This window comes from Esox lucius, chromosome 7 (genome assembly GCF_011004845.1).
Source record: "Esox lucius isolate fEsoLuc1 chromosome 7, fEsoLuc1.pri, whole genome shotgun sequence".
NCBI lineage: Eukaryota > Metazoa > Chordata > Actinopteri > Esociformes > Esocidae > Esox > Esox lucius.
The window spans coordinates 20,389,229-20,410,360 of NC_047575.1; the positions used below are offsets into that span (position 1 = coordinate 20,389,229).

The 21,132-nt window shown below is 40.7% G+C and overlaps 1 protein-coding gene across 3 annotated transcripts; it reads right to left on the reverse strand.

Annotated features, from left to right (window-relative positions):
* Positions 1-921: 921 nt before the first annotated feature.
* On the reverse strand, positions 922-18,982 carry cchcr1 (coiled-coil alpha-helical rod protein 1). Of its 3 annotated transcripts, none has more exons than XM_010897092.4 (20): positions 18,820-18,982; positions 16,957-17,233; positions 16,720-16,857; positions 16,431-16,548; positions 14,989-15,183; positions 14,490-14,653; positions 14,273-14,387; positions 13,968-14,078; positions 12,900-13,043; positions 12,662-12,772; positions 12,156-12,262; positions 8,975-9,087; positions 8,748-8,820; positions 8,532-8,656; positions 6,947-7,135; positions 3,768-3,869; positions 2,777-2,928; positions 2,224-2,365; positions 1,570-1,730; positions 922-1,157 (listed from the first exon to the last, which is right to left on the reverse strand). In XM_010897092.4, the coding sequence occupies exons 1-19, from the start codon at positions 18,884-18,886 to the stop codon at positions 1,588-1,590; spliced, it is 2,586 nt and encodes an 861-aa protein (XP_010895394.1). In that variant the 5' UTR covers positions 18,887-18,982; the 3' UTR covers positions 922-1,157; positions 1,570-1,587. The 3 variants fall into 3 exon arrangements, with proteins under 3 accessions (XP_010895394.1, XP_010895393.1, XP_010895395.1); XM_010897091.4 differs by lacking the exon at positions 18,820-18,982 and adding an exon at positions 18,069-18,172; XM_010897093.5 differs by lacking the exon at positions 18,820-18,982 and adding an exon at positions 17,786-17,895.
* Between the last annotated feature and the right edge of the window lie 2,150 nt (positions 18,983-21,132).

Here is a 21,132-nt window from a genome sequence, read left to right on the forward strand (position 1 = left end):
AATGTGAAATTTCCCAGAGTACCCTCTCATGCACTATCGAGCGCATATTCTCAGGCTCAACTGCCAGCAACCATATGGCTCTTCAGAGGGAGATAAGATCAGCCCAACACACCACTGGTGGCACCCTAACCCTCTGCAGAGGGTGGTAATATCAGCCCAACACACCACTGGTGGCACCCTAACCCTCTGCAGAGGGTGGTAATATCAGCCCAACACACCACTGGTGGCACCCTAACCCTCTGCAGAGGGTGGTAATATCAGCCCAACACACCACTGGTGGCACCCTAACCCTCTGCAGAGGGTGGTAATATCAGCCCAACACACCACTGGTGGCACCCTAACCCTCTGCAGAGGGTGGTAATATCAGCCCAACACACCACTGGTGGCACCCTAACCCTCTGCAGAGGGTGGTAATATCAGCCCAACACACCACTGGTGGCACCCTAACCCTCTGCAGAGGGTGGTAATATCAGCCCAACACACCACTGGTGGCACCCTAACCCATTGTCACTCAACAAACCGAAATTTACACACGAATATAAACATTCAGTCCATGTTGCACATTCACAAAAACTTGCGACCAATAAAACATTGACATGTTCTCAATCTCAATGATGCAGTATATTAACCTGGACATTTCTCTACTTAAGTACATTTATTTGCTGGTCCTTGAAATATAGTGTAAAGAATTGAACTTACAAGGGGAAATGCGTTTACATTTTATACGTATCCCAGTTACTCATGAGTCCCACTTACAGCACTAACCAGACGATGGCAGCTGCCAATTGGCTGTGAATCTCCAGGCCACTTTAACTAATATTCATTTGAACCTCCAGAAACATTGTCAGAATCTCAGAATACTTAATGGACAAGTGCATAGTCCCATTTCATTGCGAACTTCTGAGACGTTTTGAAATACAAAATAATTTATTACATAACACCAGTAAATACACATACTTTATCAAAGATGCTGATCCATTTATAAGTGCAAGCATTAGCAAGACCATCAGCAGATGTCAATCTGTCTCCAGGGCTAAAGTTCAGAGCACTCAGGGTCATAACTCAGCCTGTTATTCAGTCTTCTTCAAGACAGCCGCTGCTTGGAACGAGGCTATCCATTCATTTGATTTTCCTGTCATGCTCCTTGCTGTGAGGCCCTGAGAGAAAGCACATTGACTTATTGATTAGACTGAGCACAGGCCACACGCCCACCTACCTTATACAACCCCATCCATCTGTCAGCTCCCACTGGCAGAGGCATGCCAGCCAAAGGTGAGGAATTGGTAACTCTCATTGGTATAAAGCAGGGGAAATTTTTTTCAGTGCCAATGAAAATAAAGATCCATGAGACCTTAAAAAAAAAAAATCCTATGTATTTTAACTTTGCCAACGATGACCTCAGGTAACCCACCTTAAAATTGGGAACATTGCGTTTGTGCTGACATTGTCATTTCATGAAGAAACAGTTTCATAAAAAATGGAATGAAATGTTTGCTATCAACAACGATTACACACTGAAAAGCTACACAAGAGTCACAAAAGAAATGGATTGCTCAAAAAACTGCTCACATTAGTTTTTGTTGAAAGTCATTTTGGTGCGTTGTCCACTGTGGATCTAGTGTGTACTGATGCACTGGCCTGTGGCTCCTCCTCCTCTGAATCATCCTCTGAGCTGTGGACCACTTCAGCACTCAGAGTTTGGAGGTCCTCCATGACTGACAGTAGCGAATCTAACAGGGAACACAGAAGATTTAGCTGTTCCTACTTTGTTTATCGGTTAATATTATGTTATTGTAACAGTGCACATATACATACCAAAACATTTGTTACAAGAACCTTAGTTAGGTCTGCACTGTATTTAGAAATACATAAATACAATAAAACTATTTTTTTTCCCCTCAATCAATAAAAACACTAGGCCTGCATTGTAGTCATATACTGTATCCCAAGTAAATTTACAAGCAAAAAAAAATATGGACGTGTATAGTGAACTTAATTCAAAGGTTAATCCAATCCCACATTGAAATGTCATTGCATTATTTGTGTCAATATGAAAATGTTAATGCAATCATGTGATTTGCACTTTAATCAAATTGCTTTCAAGTTCAGCGAATATTAAGGGTTATATGTAACGGTATACAAAGTGCAAAAAATAGTTGTGTTATAGTACATTGTCTCCTTTAAATATCCTTATGTATTACAACGTGACAAGGAAGAAGTTACCTGAGATCTGTGGTTTGGTTCTCATAGTGTGGCAACGCTGCGAAGGTTTCTGTTGCCCCTCCTTCAAGGCCACCGAAGAAAGCAGGCTTTCGGTCCGAGCTGCCTTGTACTCGTTCATCAGACCCCTCTCACGCACCGTCGCCTGGGAACACAAATTATAAAAATGCAAAAAAGAACATCAGCATGATCTATTTGTTTTTATCTATTTAAAAAAGAGGAAACACTGATCAGCTGTAGAATTCAATCAGCTAGCAGACCCTGTGCATGCTACAAGAAGTGGCTAAAGCACAATGCAACATAAAGCAACTTAGAAGGCCTCACAGCTGTAAGTTCACACTACATTTTATTAAATGTCTAATTTGCTCTTCCAATTCAGTAAATATACTGTGAAATGACATTCCATGTAAGGAGATAATTTTTAGCATGTTCAATAAAGATAAATACTCAGACACCTGTTTACAGCTTCAACCATGTAAATTAGTAGTGCCAACACAACACTTGTCTTTAAGACTAACCCTAACCTTATCAACAGAGAGAAATGGTGTGGACTGACCAAAAGTAGGTTTCTGTCCTTGTCTTTTTCTTGCAGTAATTTGCGTAGATCCTGGAGTTCCCTCATGCCGTGTTCCCTCTGGAGGCGTTGTGCTCCCCTCTCCTGCTCCCTCTCTCTCTCGGCCTGTCTCTCAAACTGGCGCAGGGCGACCACTGCAAATGACAGACAAACACGCGCCAAGAAGACCCAATCCGGACAGCAATCTTAGAATTGCCCCAGTAAAACATATCCGCTAATTTATGTACATTTGAATCTCTTAACTCTATATGAACCTTTCACATTTACAGTAGGGTTGGAAAGTTTGTACACTGCTCATAAATGACTGATAATCAGGGTAAGGGATGGGCACTCTTTAGACATAAAGAGACAGGTAAAGGCCTATATTGTAATCCTCCAACATGAGAAATACATTGAACTTCATTAATGATTCAAGGGAATCAACAGAAAATTTTAAAAATTAAGTGTCAAAATGACTGTCAACCTTGTTTTTTGTACTTACAAGGACACTGAGCCCTTTTGTATAATTTGTACAAGATTGGAGAACACATTGAAAGGGATCTTACACCCTTCCTCCATAAAGAATCTCTCCAGGCTTGGCCTATGTACTGCCCGAATGCCCCTACCACCAAGGGGACCGCTAGGTCATTATGTACCTGAGTGAGACAGTTCACCCTAACTGTCCCGTAACATCCCCCCAGGTCGTCGCTGTAAATACCAATTGGTTCTTAATCAACTTGCCTGGTTAAGTAAGGATAGAATGTTCATTTATTTATTCTTTTTTTTTTTTTTTTTTTACAAGGAGCCCAGGATCAGGATGCATTTTTTTCCAGAGCAAAAGTATTAGTCTAATATATATAAATATCCATACCGTTTCCATTTGAATTATAAATGTTATAGTATTTTCCACATTTTGATTAGTGATGTGCAAACCACAACTTTGTGTAGAAAGGTTCAGTATATCGAGGTGTGTTGAGTCACGGGTGTACCCTACCAGCTTTGGTGTGTTCTCTTCTGGCTGTGTTGAGTTGAGATTCCATCATTCTCAGCTGCTGAGTATAGCGATCCTCTGTCTCAGACACACTCTCTTTCAGGGCTAATGAGACACGGTCAAATAATTTGTATACGTACAGTACTTTCTGGAACATGACAACAATTCAGTCACATCGATTCTTTCAGAACTTACAAATTGATGAAAAAATTTAAACATTCTTGTAGAAATGTAGATATTTAATTCTGTATTACATTGACTTCCTTTGAATGGACTCTAGCTGTGAATGCAGGCACTGTAGAATCTTTCCCCCACTGTTAATCTGTCCAATTGTGATGTTTCATTTGCATATAAAGTGGACAGCATAAGTCGTTTTTTAACACATTTTGTTGCATTACAAAGTGTGATTGAAGCTTGTCATTTTCTGTCAACAAACCAAAATATATTTTTTTAAGAGGAACATAAAATGTCAAACCAACAAACCAGGCAAGCCTAGTTCAGCCGACCCGCAATAGAAAGTGTTGCCATCTCGAGATTCGAACCCTCCCACGTGAAATGCCATGTTGTTAACCACTACACCACGGAGCTGTACATCTACCTGGTGTCAGTACAGCCTCTTGTCTCTATCCTAAACAAATCCTCTTTTGCCACTGGCTGTTTTAATAGTTAATTGGCCATTCGTGAATGACATTGATAGTTAAACTGACTAACGTTTCTTACTAAGTTTACCTCCACCACAAATAGCGACTATGTATTGCGTTTGCCACTGGCTGTTTTAACAGCGTATTAGCCAGTAATAAGCTTTACCAGTATCTACTAATTTACCGGAATAGTCATAAGAATTGAGCAATTGCCAGCGAGTCTGCCAAAGCTATTTCATTTCAAGGCACAAGAACTTATTTTTTTTCTTTAATGGCAAAACTTTGTGAATTACATTTATACAATAACTATCAATAAAGGCGACGATAACTAACTTTTTCATGGAGTGAAAAGAAGAGAATTGTGGAATCTACCAGAAATAACTGATAAATGTCATTACTCTCAATATATTCAAACATGTCTTCCACATGAGGTACTGTCTTTAACCAGTATGCCACGGCATTACACATTTCAGCAGTCACTAGACTCCATTGAGGATTGTGTTAAACTGACAAATGTTTCTTATTAAGTTTACCTCCACCATAGCGTCTGTGAACTGTATTGCTTTTGCCACTTGATGTTTTAACAGCTTATAAGCCAATAATAGGTTTACTAGTATCTACTAATTGCAATTGCTAGCGAGACTGAAGATGAACTAGTCCATGCCAGAAACAGTTGCAATATAACCATATACAGTTTCAGGTTTCGGTTTTAGCCAGCGAAGTTCTCATCTATACGTAATAATTCATAATTCGTACTTCGCTTCGCCTGCGAGGAGATACGAACTCGGGACATATAGTTCACAAGTCTGTTTCTCTAACCACTATGCTTTTAAACAAGGGGTAGTCAGTCAGTCACTCAGTCAGAGACATTAGCTCATAGCTGGCTCCGCTTACGCGGTCCGGCAAAAATGTAAAACATAACAAAAGACTGATGCTTCATTAAATAGGTATTCACCACCCTGCGTTAATACATGTTTGATTAAGATATCATTCTTTGCTCTAGTGCCTGGTATACAGCAGGTTTTTCTTTGCAGCCTTTGACGATTTTGCCTGTTCATATCTAAACTCCCCAGTCCTTGCGGGTGTCAAGCATACCCATACCATGATGCTGCAACGATCATGCTCATAAATAATGAAGCAGTTACTCAGTAATATGTGGTTTTGTCTTGTTCCCAAAATAGGTTTATAGAATAGAGGATCCGTGTTGTCTTCTCACTATCATTCACCTCATTGTGGAGTAACCACAATGTGGTCAATCTACATTCAGTTCAACCAACACAACAATAGATCTGTTAAGGTTTAAGAATCATCAATGTTCTTAACTCAGAGCAGTTCCAAAGCTTACTGGTTTTTGTAGTTTAATCTGTTGCTGAGTAACCTTACTGATGTTTTATGTATGGGGACAGAGGAAGGCATAGCCTTTTAAAACTAAATGTAAATCCCTATTATTTCATACAATAAGTCCATTTAACATTATATGATTTGGAAAGACACATTTGAATCATGTTCAAAGCCACATTGAACATTTGAAGCCAAATCAAATCATTTGGCTTGCCTAAACAGGGGTGATTACTTACGCTACATCAATGTTTGATATATTTCATCTGTAGAATTGTATTTTCACTGAAATCAAATATTTTCCACAGATCAATCATAAAACTTTAGACTCCACTCTCTCCTTCGAGTCCCATATTTAGTCGGTGAAAAAAGCTGCCTTCATCCACCTCTGAAACATCACTAACTGACCCGGCAGCAGAAACACTTCTACATGCGTTAGTGACCTCATGTCTGGACTGTTGCAATGGGGTCCTTCTTGGGGTGGCAAGCAAATCCCTGGACAGGATCCAGTACATCCAGAACTCGGCTGCCAGGGTCCTGACATGTGGCAAACCCCGGGAACACATCTCACCTCTACCTACACACTCCCTCACGTGGTCTCCACTCCTCAGACACTGGTGTCCTCACCATTCCTAAATCCAGACTGTGTTCCATGGGGGTCCGGGCTTTCAGTGTTGCGACACCCAGGTTGTGGAAAGTACTCCCACCAGCAACACACAACTCGGAATCCATTTGCACCTTTAGGAACAGACTGGCTTTCCCCTCATAGCTTGGATCTGCTCCAGCCATTTAACTCCTGCTATTTGTTTATTTTATTTTGACTCTCATTACCCGTTCTTATTATTGTAATTGCTATACACTGTCCTTGGGTTTTTTTTGAAAAGCGCTTAAAATGCTATTTATTGGTATTATTATTATTATAAAGACAATTAAGTCCAATCACACTTAGTAACACGACAAGAAAAAGTTAATACTTATTCATCTAACCCTGATTGGCCTTTTTTATACGTTGGTTTTCATTTTTATTTACTGCACTGTCTATTATTTGTCCAAAAGAACAACCGCCTTCTACATTTCTATATATTTTTTCAAATAACTTCCACAACTTCACTCCATAAAATAATATTTAAGTATGAAAACATGAAAAAAAAATTTTTGGCTGATCTGAAACCCATTTCAAGTCCACCCTGACTCAGCTCTAACCTTTTTCACTGGACTCCTGTTGGCTGATCAGCTGGGCGTGGAGTTTCTCCAGGTTGACTTGGCTCTCCTCCATCTGCATGTGGGCCTCCTGCAGCCTTTGCTGGGCCTCCTCTGTGGCCGTCTGGGCCTCCAGGACCTCCATCCTGCTATGCTCTGCAGCCCGTCTCAGCTGCCTCACCTCACTGTCGACTGCATAGGACCGGAAGGGGGAACACAGGGGGTACTGTATACTCAGTAGGGCTGCAACGAAACCCAGTTTATCGAACCGTTCAGTACGCCCCCTACGGTTCAATAAGTACACGTGAACCACAGAGTTACGATATGCCGCTCATTTTCCTATAACTGCCAAAACATGCTTATTGTACTGCAGACTACACGCATGTTGTTGATTCGGACCCACGGAATCAGACGCGTAGCTTGTGAACAGGTAAGGCAGGCAGCTGCTTGGGGCCCCACACCGTTAGGGGGCTCCTGAGGGCTGACAAACTTCACTCCACAGCAATGTCTCAACATGTGGCAATCGCAGAGACCACAACCTCCATCTTAAACAACCAATGGATGATTTGAAGTGACATCTCAGTAGGGAATCTCCATAAAGGCGCCACACAGGGTATTTTTAGGCTTCAGGAAGTTAAATGTAAGAGTTTTTTTTAAATGCCACTACAAATTAAATTTAAGACCAATTTCACCAATTAAACACCCCACACAATTTTTTTTAAATAAGGACACCAACTGGACTAAAGTTAGAACAGTAAACCGACTGCTAACAATAACGTTACTGGCTGCCCTTTCCCATAGTACCTGCTGGAAGTTAACAGCCAATGTCCACTATGTAGCTAGCTAAATTATCTAGCTTGGTGCCATTTAGCTATCTACCTCAGGGGGCCACAGATTAACTTGGAACACACACACACACAATACATGGACCTGTGTGTGTATGTAATTATTAACAAATGCATTAAAAGTACACTAGGTCTGATCCTAGTTAACGTATATCTGGGCAATGTTAAAATATTGATCAACGTGCTGTTTTCCCTCTCCGCTCATCTCTCCCAGGACTCAGCGTGTTCGATGCCATGATATTAAACGCATTAACCCTTTGAACGCTATAGGTTTTTTGGCTTTTTGGCTTTTTTCACTACTTTGATATTTTGGTTTGTAGAGAGACTTGTGTGATAGGTATCATCAAGTAGTTTATGGCTCAAACATCAGCACACCCATCTACAGAGAGAAGCAAATTTGAAGAGGCACCTCAGTCTTTCAAATCGACCATGTGGGTTTGGTTTCAGCGTTCAGTACGATGGCGAGAGCAAGACCGCAAACGTTGCTTTGCCACGGTCAGTGAGTCGAGTGGAAAACTTCTGACATGATGACGTCATTCATGCTGAAACCGTCCAATCGCTGTGACCCCCAAACCGCGATACGCACCAAACTGTGGGCCCACTGTACTGTTGCATCCATAATACAGAGCATCACTATAACTACATGCACAGGAAACACAAAGACAACAAGAAAATCTACTGTATGTACAGTAATAGGATACAACAAATGCATCCCAGTCTGAATCCAACACAGGACAACGTACACTGCTCACGGACATCAGCAAGGGCATTCTCAATGAGCACTGGGGTTCTCTTTAGCTCCTGCATGAGTTTGTCTCTCTCCTCACACACCAACGCCAATTCTGCCTGGAGCTCTCTGACAGAAGCACTGTGGATAGTGAAACAGAGGATGGCATAACTCATCATTTACAAACAGTTGGGGTTCAGACACTGGCACACAGGGTGGTCAGTTATCATACCTGTCAGAGACGGGATGGGGTGTGTTCGTAGCATGCTGTACTTTTAGTAGGGCCGCCTTCCTCATCATCAGTCCTGCGACACAACATACCAGTGATAAGTTTAAACTGAGTAGACTGTAACAGAACACACTGATGCAAATAATCACCAAGAACGACTTAAACCCAGTGTTGCAAGACTTCCTGGTAACTGAGTGAAGGAGGAAAGAATTCCAGATCTATAAACAGACCTTGAATTGTGTCCACTCTTCTTTTGGCGAAGGTCAACCTCTGGCCAAAGCTGTTCAGACGCGTTTGGACAGTCTCCACCTCTGATATCTTAGCCTCAAATGTCTGACTGAATCTGGAGAAAGAAGCTGGTTCTTTAACAGAATGTTAAACTAAATGGAGAACTTTCAATAGACAAAATATACCAAACCTGAATAGCAAAGATAATCAGTGTAAATGTAAATAAAAGTAGGTGTGGTGTGTTGATTAGCACCCCAAAGACGTTGGGACGCTGCATAAAAATGCAAATAAAAACAACGCAATGAGGTGCAAATAATGAATCCCTATATTTAATTGAAAATAGTACAAAGACAACATATCAAATGTTGAAACTGAGAAATTGTATTGTTTTTAGAATAGTTCATGCCCATTTTGAATTTGATGCCAGCAACACGTTTCAAGAAAATTGGGACAGGGGCATGTTTATCACTGTGTTGCATCACCTCTTCTTTTAACAATTCTCTGTAAGCGTTTGGGAACTGAGGAGAGCAATTGCTGTAGTTTTGAAAAGTGAAATGTTCTCCCATTCTTGCATGATATAGGATTTCAGCTGCTCAAGAGTTCAGGGTCTCCTTTGTCGTGTTTTTCGTTTCATAATGCGCCAAATGTTTTCAACGGGTGACAGGTCTGGACTGCAGGCAGGCCATTTTTATTTGATGATTTTTTTTTACTATGGAGCCATGCTGTTGTGATAAGTGCAGAATGCTGTTAGACATTGTCTTGTTGAAATAAGCAAGGCCTTCCCTGAAAAAGACGTAGACTGGATGGCATCATATGTTGCTACAAAACCTGCATATATTATTCAGCATTAATGGTGCCTTCACAGATGCAAGTCACCCATGCCATGTGCACTAATTCACCCCATTACAATCACAGATGCTGGCTATAGAACTGTGCACAGATAAGCCACATGGTTCCTCTCCTCTTTGGCCCGGAGGACGAGTTGTCCATGATTGGCAAAAATAATTTCAAATTTTGATTAGTCACAGGACCACAGGACAGTTCTCCACATCGCCTTAGTCAATCTTAAATGAGTTCAGACACAGAAGGCAGCGGCATTTCTGAATCTTGTTTATATATGGTTTCTTCTTTTCATGGCAGAGGTTTAACCTGCATTTTTGGATGCAGCGACGTACTGTGTTCACAGACAGTGGTTTTTGGAGGTGCTCCTGAGCTCAAGCAGTGATGTCCACTACAGAATGGTGTCCATTTTTAATGCAGTGCCGCCTGAGGTATCGAAAATCACGGACATCCAATATAGGTTTTTGGACTTGTCCCTTGCGTACAGAGATTTCTCCGGATTCCATGAATCTTTGAATGATATTATGTACCGTAGATAAGATCCCCAAACTCTGCAATTTTACATTGAGAAACTTAATTCTTCAATTGTTGTACTATTTGCTGGTGCAGTCTTTCACAGAGTGGTCAACCCATCCACATCTTTACTTCTGAAAGATTTATCCTCTCTGAGATGCTCTTTTTATATACACAATCATGTTATTGACCTGTTGCCAATAAACATAATTAGTTGTGAGATGTTCCACTAGGGGTTTTATTTGTGAGATGTTCCACCAGGGGTTTTGTTTGTGAGATGTTCCACCAGGGGTTTTGTTTGTGAGATGTTCCACCAGGGGTTTGGTTGCATTATAAAACTAGTCCATACGTTTGTAACCGCTTTCTGCAGCATCTTCACAAGGTCCTTTGCTGTTGTTCTGGGATTGATTTGCACTTTTAGCACCATAGTACATTAATTTCTAGGAGACAGAAAGCGTGGTTGGAAATTGCTCCCAAGGATGAACCAGACTTTGTTTTCTGAGGTCTTGGCTGATTTCTTTGGATTTTCCCAAGATGTCAAGCAAAGAGACACGGAATAGACATTGATGTAGGCCTTGAAATACATCAGAAGCTTCTAAAGCCATGACATTTTCTAGAATTTTCCAACCTGTTTAATGGCACAGTCAACTTAGTGAATGTAAAATTACTTGTGTCATGCACAAAGTAGATGTCCTAACTGACTTGCCAAAACTATAGTTAGTCAACATGAAATCTGTGGAGCGGTTGAATAATGAGTTTTATGAGTGTATGTAAACTTCTGACTTCAACTCTGTGTGTGTGTTTGTGTATAACATCCAGCTCTGAAAAAAATGAAGAGACCACTGCACCTTTTTCTTTCCTTTCCAAAAAAGCTGAAAAGTAAAGTTTTCAGTGAGGAACAGAAGTGTTCAATTTGCAGTGGTCTCCTAATTTTAACCCTTCTGTTCTTCACTGAAAACCTTCCGGTATAAACATATAAACAACTGCTAACAGACACTTCTGCTGCTAAACATTTTAGTCATGACAAGTGCAACAGGCATCTCTGGCACCAAATGTGTAAAATGTCCTCTTTTGCCATCAACTGTATGCAGAAGTACTTGTTTGCTAATAACTTTGCCTCTGAGACAGCTGGAGGCCAAGTGACACAATAAATTGGAACAATGCATCTTGAGACAAAATTGAGGAATCCTGTACCAATTAACCTAATTGCAAGTGGAGAGTAATTGTTCTGCTCAAGTTTTCTTCAAGAACAAAAAAAGAAAAAAAGGAAAACAATGACAAAACAGTGGTAGAGAGTGGAAATTATAACAAAAGAGTGAAGAAAATACTAATCATTATGACAAGTAGAATTTATTTTTGGCCAAACAGATTAATTCAGAAATCCCATTACAAACCACTTAGAATGTATTGGTTGCCAAGGTTTGTACGTCTCTTGAAGCACACTTTGAAGTAAAATGTATTCACTCAGTTTAATTTAACATTTTATAACACACGTAAGATGTGTTAAGTGATATGGATTATAAAAGCTAGAGAAGAATAGCTACGAAATGTAAAACTGAAATATTTTAAGTGGTTCAGAGACATGGTATCCCTCCTGGCCCCATGCACATACTGAGACCAGGGTTCAATACCCATGGCTACCTTCACCATACTGTATTCACTTCACCTGTCACCATGATTCCAACAGTCAATAAAAACCTCACCAAAATGTATAAAAGTACATACCAATTAACTTATAAGCAGAGTCTCCACTCAAAAATGATCAGGTAAATAAGTGACTTGAAGATTGTGTTGTAGTTTATAGCGGTTGTCAGTCTGTTGATGCTTTACCTCTGCACTGTGTCAACCATGGTCCTCAGTACAGCCCCAGACTCCTGATTCCAGCTCTTCAGCTCTGTGTTCTCCCTCCGAGTCCTGGACAAGTCCTGCTCCATGGCCTTACAGGACCAGACAAACACAGCCAGCGCTAAAACCCCACACCACCAGACAGCTACTAGGGTCCCATCTGTGATTAGGTCAGTGGCCTTTGGATTACGTGTTGAATGCTTCAAACTTCTGAAAAGTAATTTGATGTGTGGCATCTGTGTCTTGTTCGCTCATATGCCCTCATTTCAGAGTATTTCATTTGGACATTTTAATAAGTGTTAATAATTAAGGATGCACTTTTTGCATTACCATAGGATTTACATGTGAAGCAGCGCCCTCTGCTGTGTTAACATGCAATAGCATATTGGCACCTCCTCGTGGTAACAGCAGCCACACCCTGCTTCAACAAAATGGAGGAAAGCCATCCTATGAAGAGACACATAACCTCAGAGGCTGTCCCTGCTTCTCACCTCCCTGGTTCCCCTCTCCAGGTCCAGCTCAGCTGTCCGGTCCTTCAGGCTGTGCTGCAATACAGCGGACTGGTACTTCTCATTCTTTAACTCCTGTTCAAGAGATGAGATCTGAAGCAAGAAGACACATAATAAACATGTGTATGTTTCTGCATATTATTGCTTGTAAACTGAACATTACGTTTCCAGGGAGCGGTCATTTGTGTCTTTTAATCAATGAACCTATTAAACCACATACAATTGAGTGAAGATTGTCCTTTTCTCCCCTCAGTTCCATGTCCTTTGAGTGAAGCTGGACCAATAACATGAAGACCTTTTCTCTCCAGCGACGCAGAACTCGGGTTGCTTTAGGTCCAGCCTTCAGGACGGGGTTTGATAGAGTCTGTGATGTGACAAAGCTTTTACTTTACCCTCAATGATTAGATACACACACAAAATGGATATTAATTCAAAAGTGTAATACTAAAAGAAGCTTACAATCATCAAATGGTAATGAACTAATAATCGGTATCTATAAACTAGTAATCTGGAACAACCTCCACAGTAGAACAGTGGGCTGAGTTGGGCTGTATATCCTGGCCACATTGGCATAGTACGGTAATAATAATAAAGCAATCTCCTAAACCAAGCTCCTATTACGCAGACAGTAGGTTATGCCACTTGTTTAGTGAGATTACATTTAAGTTGTTATAATACCATGTCTTGGAATAATGACTACTGAATCAATTATGAATTAGTCAGCTATTCCACATTCTGCCACATAATAACAACACTATAACATAGGGTTTTATTGCTAGCCAAAAGAACAATAGTTCTGACATTGCAAAACATGCTTTACGATAACGCTAAATGATCAAATGTTTGTTTAAATATTCTAGGATAATGATTGAATTGGAAAACAAGGGGAACTTTGAGTTCACTGTGTATATACAAACACAGACTTAATTTCAAGAAAGACCACGGCCCTTTGAGGCTGATGTAAAAAGTGAGAAACATTTGGTAGTTGAAGAAAGCAGATACAGTTCGGAGTAGCTGATTGGCTTATGGTGCCTCCCATCTGCTCTGAGCACTACTCACACTGTGTTATTGGCCAATTTGACCCTGAAGAGATTCAATCTTTGATGTTTATTGGGACGCCCTCAGGGCCTATAGAATGCTCAGGCGCCCAATCAAAAGCAAACTGTGTGCTTATACTTTATGGGCTATAGCATTACACTTACACTATGTTAACAGTGATTTCCTGCAATTTAGAAACATGTGCTGTTATGTCATCAGATAAAACCGTCTAGTGTCAGCACAGCCTTACCTCCTCAACCATCTCCTCCTCTTGTAAGGCCAATATGTCATTTACAGAGTTGAGTCTGACCGTCAGAAGCTCTGTTTTCACCAGCAGAGCGTCCTTCTCCCTTTTCAGCTCCTTCAGGGGGATTCATATAGGAACTGGAGACTTACTATATTACAGTCATATGCAAAAAATGCTAATATCATAGATTCCTATTAAATTTGACAAAATACACTCTCTACAGGCAACCCTTTCTTAGCTGGAACAACAAGATTTATTTTTCCCTTGTGTGTTTCCACAGAAGTACCTAAATCAATGAAACTCCCCACCTGAACAGTTTTAGTTAGTTCCTCTTCCAACCCTCTTTCAGGGGTAATTTCTCCAATGTAGCTCCTAAGACTCTGCAAACTTGCCGACTGGTTCTCAAAAGCACTGCCCATTTGGCTGAAAAATATCCCCCCCAAAAATGACAGACGTAAGTATTGTGTATCCATTCATTGAACAAACCTGGACATTAACAAAGCTATGGGATCAAATGACACATACCGTAGTTGTTCTTTCAGTCCGTCTCTCTCTGCAGACACCTCCAGTAAACAGCTCTTCAGATGTGTCACCTCCTGGGACAAGTGACGTGATGTCTCCTGGAGATCAGAGCTCGTCTGTCTCAATGTGGACAGTTCAGAGTCATGGTGGCTAGTCAACTGCTGCAACTACAGGAAACAAAGAGGTCCACAATAAAACAAACATGTAATTGGAAAAAGACATACCCCCACAAAAAAAAAACATTCCCCTTGACAAAACATCAGCAATATCTTGACTTTAAGTAAATGTAATTACATCATGTTGTTCTGTATCTTAGCTGTCAGACTTACTCTCCAGAAGTAATAATTGGTTATGGCTAGGGAGAGTTAAAACTAAATAAAAAGACATGATATTTAGGTATAATTACCAAATTAATAAGTTAAAAGTTAATGTTAGGTAATGTTAAGGGTTTTTATTCTATGGTTCAGAAAGGTATTGTAACAACCTGAAAAGGTCCTTTCACCTTTGTTTCATGTCTTTTGTGGGATTCCTCTAGTTGAATCTTTAGTTTCTGCATCTCCTGCTTGGCCGCTTTCTCAGCCTGCAGCTTGGCTGTCTCAGCTTCTCTTGTCAGCCTCTGGGCCTCCTGTGTGCTCCTCTCCACCTCCCTCCTCAGCCTTTCTACCTCTTCCACAGACTCCCTTTTTAGACTTTCCAGCTGCACACCAGAAAGAGCAAGCAGAATCACCTTTATAGAGTAGGTATACTGGGTCCTGTTAAACTTAGTGGGGGCCTTGTAACACCAGGTTGTTGGTTTGACTTTACTAAAGGACTAGAATGTAAATGTACATTTGACTGTACCCACAAAATTACTGGATGCGACAGTATCACTTAAGTAGCAAAGACAGAATACACAAAATCTACACAAATTTGTAGACAACACAATTAGATATACAGTTCATACTGTACTATATATACACTAATCAGCCATAACATCATGACCACCTGCCTAATATTGTTTAGGTCCCCCTTTCACTGCCAAAACAGCCCTGACCTGTCGAGGCATGGACTCCACTAGACCTCTGATGGTGTGCTGTGGTATCTGGCCCCACAAGGGCTGCCATTTTGGAGATGCTCTGACCCAGTCATCTAGCCATCACAATTTGCCTTTGTCAAAGTCGCACAGATCCTTACGCTTGCCCAATTTTCCTGCTTCTAACACATCGACTTTGAGGACAGAATGTTTACTTGCTGCCTAATATATCCCACCCACTGGCACAGGTGCCATGATAACGAGATTATCAGTGTTATTCACGTCACCTGTCAGTGGTCATAATGTTATGGCTGATCGGTATATAATAGATACAATGGGCGGTGAGCTTTTAAGAATGGCATATGAAGAGTGAGTACATCCTGAACATTAAATGTAAGCATACAGATGCAGGGAAACTAGCAGCGATTGGATGCAGCAAAGCGCAGCTGTTTAGTTATGGTTATGCGTTTGGAGGTGGCTTGGTGTACAAGCATAGTCTAGTTAGTATCTACTGAACAGACGGTTGGTTGCTGAGTGCCAAAGCACGGGAAATAAACTATTCATTTTGCCCCCCCGCCCTCTGCCTGTCAGAGGGGATGTTTTGGAGCATAGCCCATGACGGTCAATGCAGTGACAGAAAATAGAGGTCAGAACAGAAACATGAAGCAGTGAATTGATTTTTAACCCATCCATGTATTGAAGCAATAATTCAAATGTACAATCCATGGGGGCTACAGGCATAGATTGTCTAGCTTCTATCAGACCATCATTAGACAATTAGCTATCACGCCATTGGTGCAGATGATTAAAAAAACATCAGTCGCTGCCAGCTATATTCAGATGAACTGACACTTCCCCCAGTTACTACCACTAATAAAACAGAAAGCTGCAATTACAATCCTCAGAAATGTAGAGTTTTTAACAACTGTTACCTGGGTGCTGAGTTTCTCTTTGTCTTCTCTCTTTTGGACCAGTTCCACACGGACTTGGCTGAGCTCAGTCTCAGACTTAAATAACTCCCTCCGCATCACCTCCATTTCATGACTCTGCCTGCAATACAGGATGGGAATATCACTGACGAAGCATCATTTAAATATGGTTACTGTGAATAGGAGCAGAACACATGTTTTCATAAAATGTTCATTATTAAATAAGAAATAGCATCTACGCTATTTACAAGCAATGATGATAAATCAGTATCTATACAACACAGTACAAAACCTGTTCAAAGTGCTTTCTTTGGCCCTCATTTCCTCCCTCTGCCTCCCTTCAGCCTCTTTTAGTGCTTCCACCTGGCCTTTCAGCCTCTCTGCCTCCGCCCTTAGACGGTCTGTGTCCAGCCTCCATTCTGTCTCCCACCTGGGGACAGAATGAATTGTCTGGTAAAAGTGAATGAAATGCATTTAATAGATAAGGCATTCTAATAGTAAATAAGTAGCGTAAGGGGCCGAACCTGACCTCCTGGTGTTTTCAGAAAGCTCTGATTCCTTCCTTACGCCATGTAACATCAGGAACCTCTGGTTTTCTCTGTGCATGTCCAGTATTTCTTGTGTGGCCTCAGCGCTGCTGAGCCATGGATTGGCAGGGAAAGGGTCCGATGCTGGTGTTGTGGCAGGGGTGGCCCATGTTATTGGTGTTGTCCCTTGTCCTCTTACACACCCTGATACTGGGATTGAGGAAGACTGGATGCTTGCTGTAAAATGGGACGGGGGAATCAGTGTACCTTGACTGCCCTCTGAAAAACAAAAACAGAATTAAATGTTAGAAAGAAACATGTGCCAGTATACTTTCAGAAGTGAATTAATTACCCAAAACGAAATGTTTAAGTAGTAAAATTTTTAATCAAAAAAGTCAAATTCAGGTAGGAGCCTCCCTTGTCAGATGAGTAATAAAATAGAGGTAATGAAGGAAGCCTGTTTAACTATTCCAAAAGGGTGAAATAAAGGAGTTATCGCAAAAACAAAATGTTGTTCAACTTTGCTACAATATAGGCATTGCCATCTGAAAAAGATTCCCTTGAAGTTGGCCCAAGCTGCTATACGGTCTGTGTTTTGTTGTGTTCAGAGAGTTACAATGGCGGAAGAGTTACAAAGGTTCTTGAAGGCTGAAGCACACATTCATTCTTATGAATAATATCAACAACAAAAAATGTAAAATTTTTTGGGTTTGTTTCTGGTGTAGCTTGCTGATGGCAATACAATTTGGCATGCACAAAACGTAGGTTTTAGCAGAACATCAGGGAGCAAGAGCAGCCATCTCGAATAACTGGTGACACCTTATACATTACCTGGCGCAGACATATTGTGTTAGGTCCCCAAATGGGCAACTACCCTCAGTGTATTTTTTTTGATCTCCTAAACTTAACTTTAAATATTCTCTTTATGTTACCAAAGATTCACGAAAAGCAGTATCTTACATCTTGTATACCCGCACTTTTAGCAAATCGGCATTCGAAAAAAAAAATGGCTTTATAACAAAGCAATTGTACACAACGCGCGTGGTAAACTAGTTGTTTTTATTACTGCTGTGCTGCGGTAATAAAAGCGATAGCTTTCGCCGCACTACCGTACCGTACAGGAAAGGCAAACAGCAACGTTTGTACACCCGTTTCTGCAACCCAATTGTTAGGCTAGAAGCCATGGGAAATAATGTCTAGATGCTTTTTTAGAGGTGATGACGTGGATTTACTGCTTAATTGAACGGTGGATGCGCAATGATTTCTTTGAAAAGTAAACAAACATCCAACCTTGCGTCAAACAACCACCCAATATAAACTTGTATTTGCAGCTTGGAAAGCATTTCAACCAATAACAATGCTTAATTTGACCAACCCGTTGTATAAAGGAGTCAAAATTACATTATTGTATATCACTGACATCGGTTCCCATAAAGTAAAATTAATGGAACGGAGGAATGAAAGAACCAGCAAATCACTGTTCAACGGACGGACAACGCGCGCCCAGGTGAACAGCATCTCTCCTACTTCTTCACGCGGCAAAGAGTCAACGATTGCGTGATTCGTTCAATAAATTTAAGTGACTCGAAAGATTCATTATTTTTACAGTGACTTGAAAGGATCCAAGTCAGTAAAAAGTCAAACTTTCCATCACTATTCTGAATAGGAACATAAACATAGAACAATATTGTTCATTATGTACAACCTATGCTGCTGTTTAACATCAAAAGTTCTATAACTACGAATGTAACTGGTCACCTAACAATTACGTAGTATTGGTGTAAATTGCCATTGCGTTAACTATTACAAGATGTACACATACTAGCTAGCTAGCTAATGTCTAGCTTGCAAGGATCACGACGTACTTGAGGCAACTGATGCCACGAAATCAGACGGGGCATTGAGCTTTTCATCCTCATTGCGTCTTTCCATCAGAGTATAATAAAAGGCCCACGGTTGTAAAACGACTTTAAAAAAAGAGCACACTTATTGTACGCGCCATCTGTTTGAACTACACTTTCATGGCAACACGACGCTCCAACGACACTTCCTGTTTACGTGGTACGTAGTTTTGTCGGGGGCGTTGAAACCAGAACTCCGAAGGCGATAGGCATCCAGCTGCAGCCTTCTCACGTAGGAACGTCCTTCTCACACCACAATAAGGCCACCTACTGGATACATCCCTCAGGGCGAAGTTTAACAGTAACTTTTAAACCATTCAAGCTTTGAATGTTTTCAACTTTGTTTCACAACCCACATAACATTTTTAGTGTTTAAAAATTTTGAGAAGGTATTTTAAGAAACGTTTTTGCCGTTCTTAAAGGAGAATAATGACTATCTACAATTTGTTGAAGTACATAAATTGCTTGTAGTAATACTTTAACTGCCTTTCTATGTACTCAACAAATTTAGGTTGAGTTATGCTAGTGTTGTGCCCATCCCCCAATGCGATTTGATGGAACTTTGTGAAATAACAGTTATCTACATGATAAATTGATGTTCAATCACAGCAAAAACACAACATTGGCAAACCCCAATCAATTGTGGTAGACTGATGAGCCAAAATATTATGACCACCTGCCTCACATGCTGTTCGTCCTCCATGTGCCACAACACTTTGAACTATTCATCGTGATCCTCAAACCATTCCCGAATAATGTGTGTAGTGTGGCAGGGCACATTATCCTGCTGAAAGAGACCACTGTCATCATGAAATTCCATTACCATTAATGTTAAGGTAGGTGGCATCAAATTGACACCCACTTGATTGCCCTGACCCAGGGTGTCCCAGCAGAACTTTTCCCAGTCCGTTACACACCCTCCACTGGCTTGTTGTCTTCCCACAGCGCATCCTGGTGCCATCACTTGCCCAGGTAATGGTACACACGTACAAGGCTGTCCATGTGATGTAATAGAAAAGAGGACTCATCAGACCAGGCAACCTTCGTCCACTACTCCAAGGTCCAGTTCCATTCTAGGTGCTTTCAGTGGTGGACAGGGGTCATCATGGGCACAGCCCCATATGCAGCAGGGTGCGATGAACTTGCATTCCTCCCATAACCATCATTAAAATGTTCTGTGACTTGTGCCACAGTAGACCTTCTGCCCGCCTTCATGCATCTATGAGACTTGGGCATCCAACACCATATTTCTGGTTTGTGGTTTGCCCTACCTCGTACCTTGTACCTAGTAAAAAGTACTGTTACTAGGTACTTGCTACTGCTGACAAGAAGCACCACATAATCCTTGCCATTTCAGAGATGACCCAGTCATCTGGCCATAACAATTTGACCCTTGTCAAACTCACTCAGGTCTTTACTCCTTCCCATTTCTCCTGCATCCAACACATTGACTATGAGACATGATTGGTCACGTACCATCTAATCTACCCAGACCTTGGCATGTGCTATGGTTAGGAGATTATCAACGTTATTCACTTCACCTGTGAGTGGTCATAATGTCTGGGCTCATCAGTGTACATTTTGTGATTAATGTCAGTCGCAATTTTTGAGTTCACCCTTTTAAACATCTCCAAACATCTCTTGTCCAGACATTAAGCTCACAAACCGTCTGTGCGGGAGATTTATGAAGTTATGCAATTGTAGATATTCATCATTATTCCCCATTAAGATATTGATTATTGATTTACAATCAGAAAGATGAGGGTTATTAAGTAATAAGTCACAAGAGTGTGTAATATTCAGTAATAGTCAAAAGTTTGGACACACTAACCCATTCACTTGAATGGATAAGTGAGTCTAAAAACCTTTGACTGTATGGACAAAATACCGTACCAAAGAACTGTTCTTCATCAAGACACAACCACTTAGTTATGGTAGATGGACAATATGCTACAATCCCTCCACAAATGCCTGCTATTATAAATTGCTATTATAAACCATGAAACAAACACATTTAGAATGTATTTTATCTTACTTGTGGTGTACAGTTTCATATACAGTGCCAAAGCATTCAGAAAATCAAGGTGTATGCTTATACTTAGCCATAAATACTGAGGTCACATTCCTCTTTCGGATTATTGTTGACACCTCCCAGTCAGAGAACCTCTTATTTGATATGTTACTGTTGTATGTTTTTACTACATTAGTATTCATCTATTCAATAAGGCCATCATAACCTTTCCAAATGACCTGGTATGATTTGATTTTCTTTATCAA

Bases quoted from the DNA above. Each gene is read 5' to 3' on its own strand.
- cchcr1 (XM_010897091.4), bottom strand. From the start codon at position 18,138: ATGGCTTCTAGCCTAACAATTGGGTTGCAGAAACGGGTGTACAAACGT. The intron at 15,184-16,430 runs GTAACAGTTGTT...TCTGGTGTGCAG, and splicing joins AAGAGAAACTCAGCACCCAG to CTGGAAAGTCTAAAAAGGGA. The intron at 14,388-14,489 runs GTATGTGTCATT...GATATTTTTCAG, and splicing joins GGACTGAAAGAACAACTACG to CCAAATGGGCAGTGCTTTTG.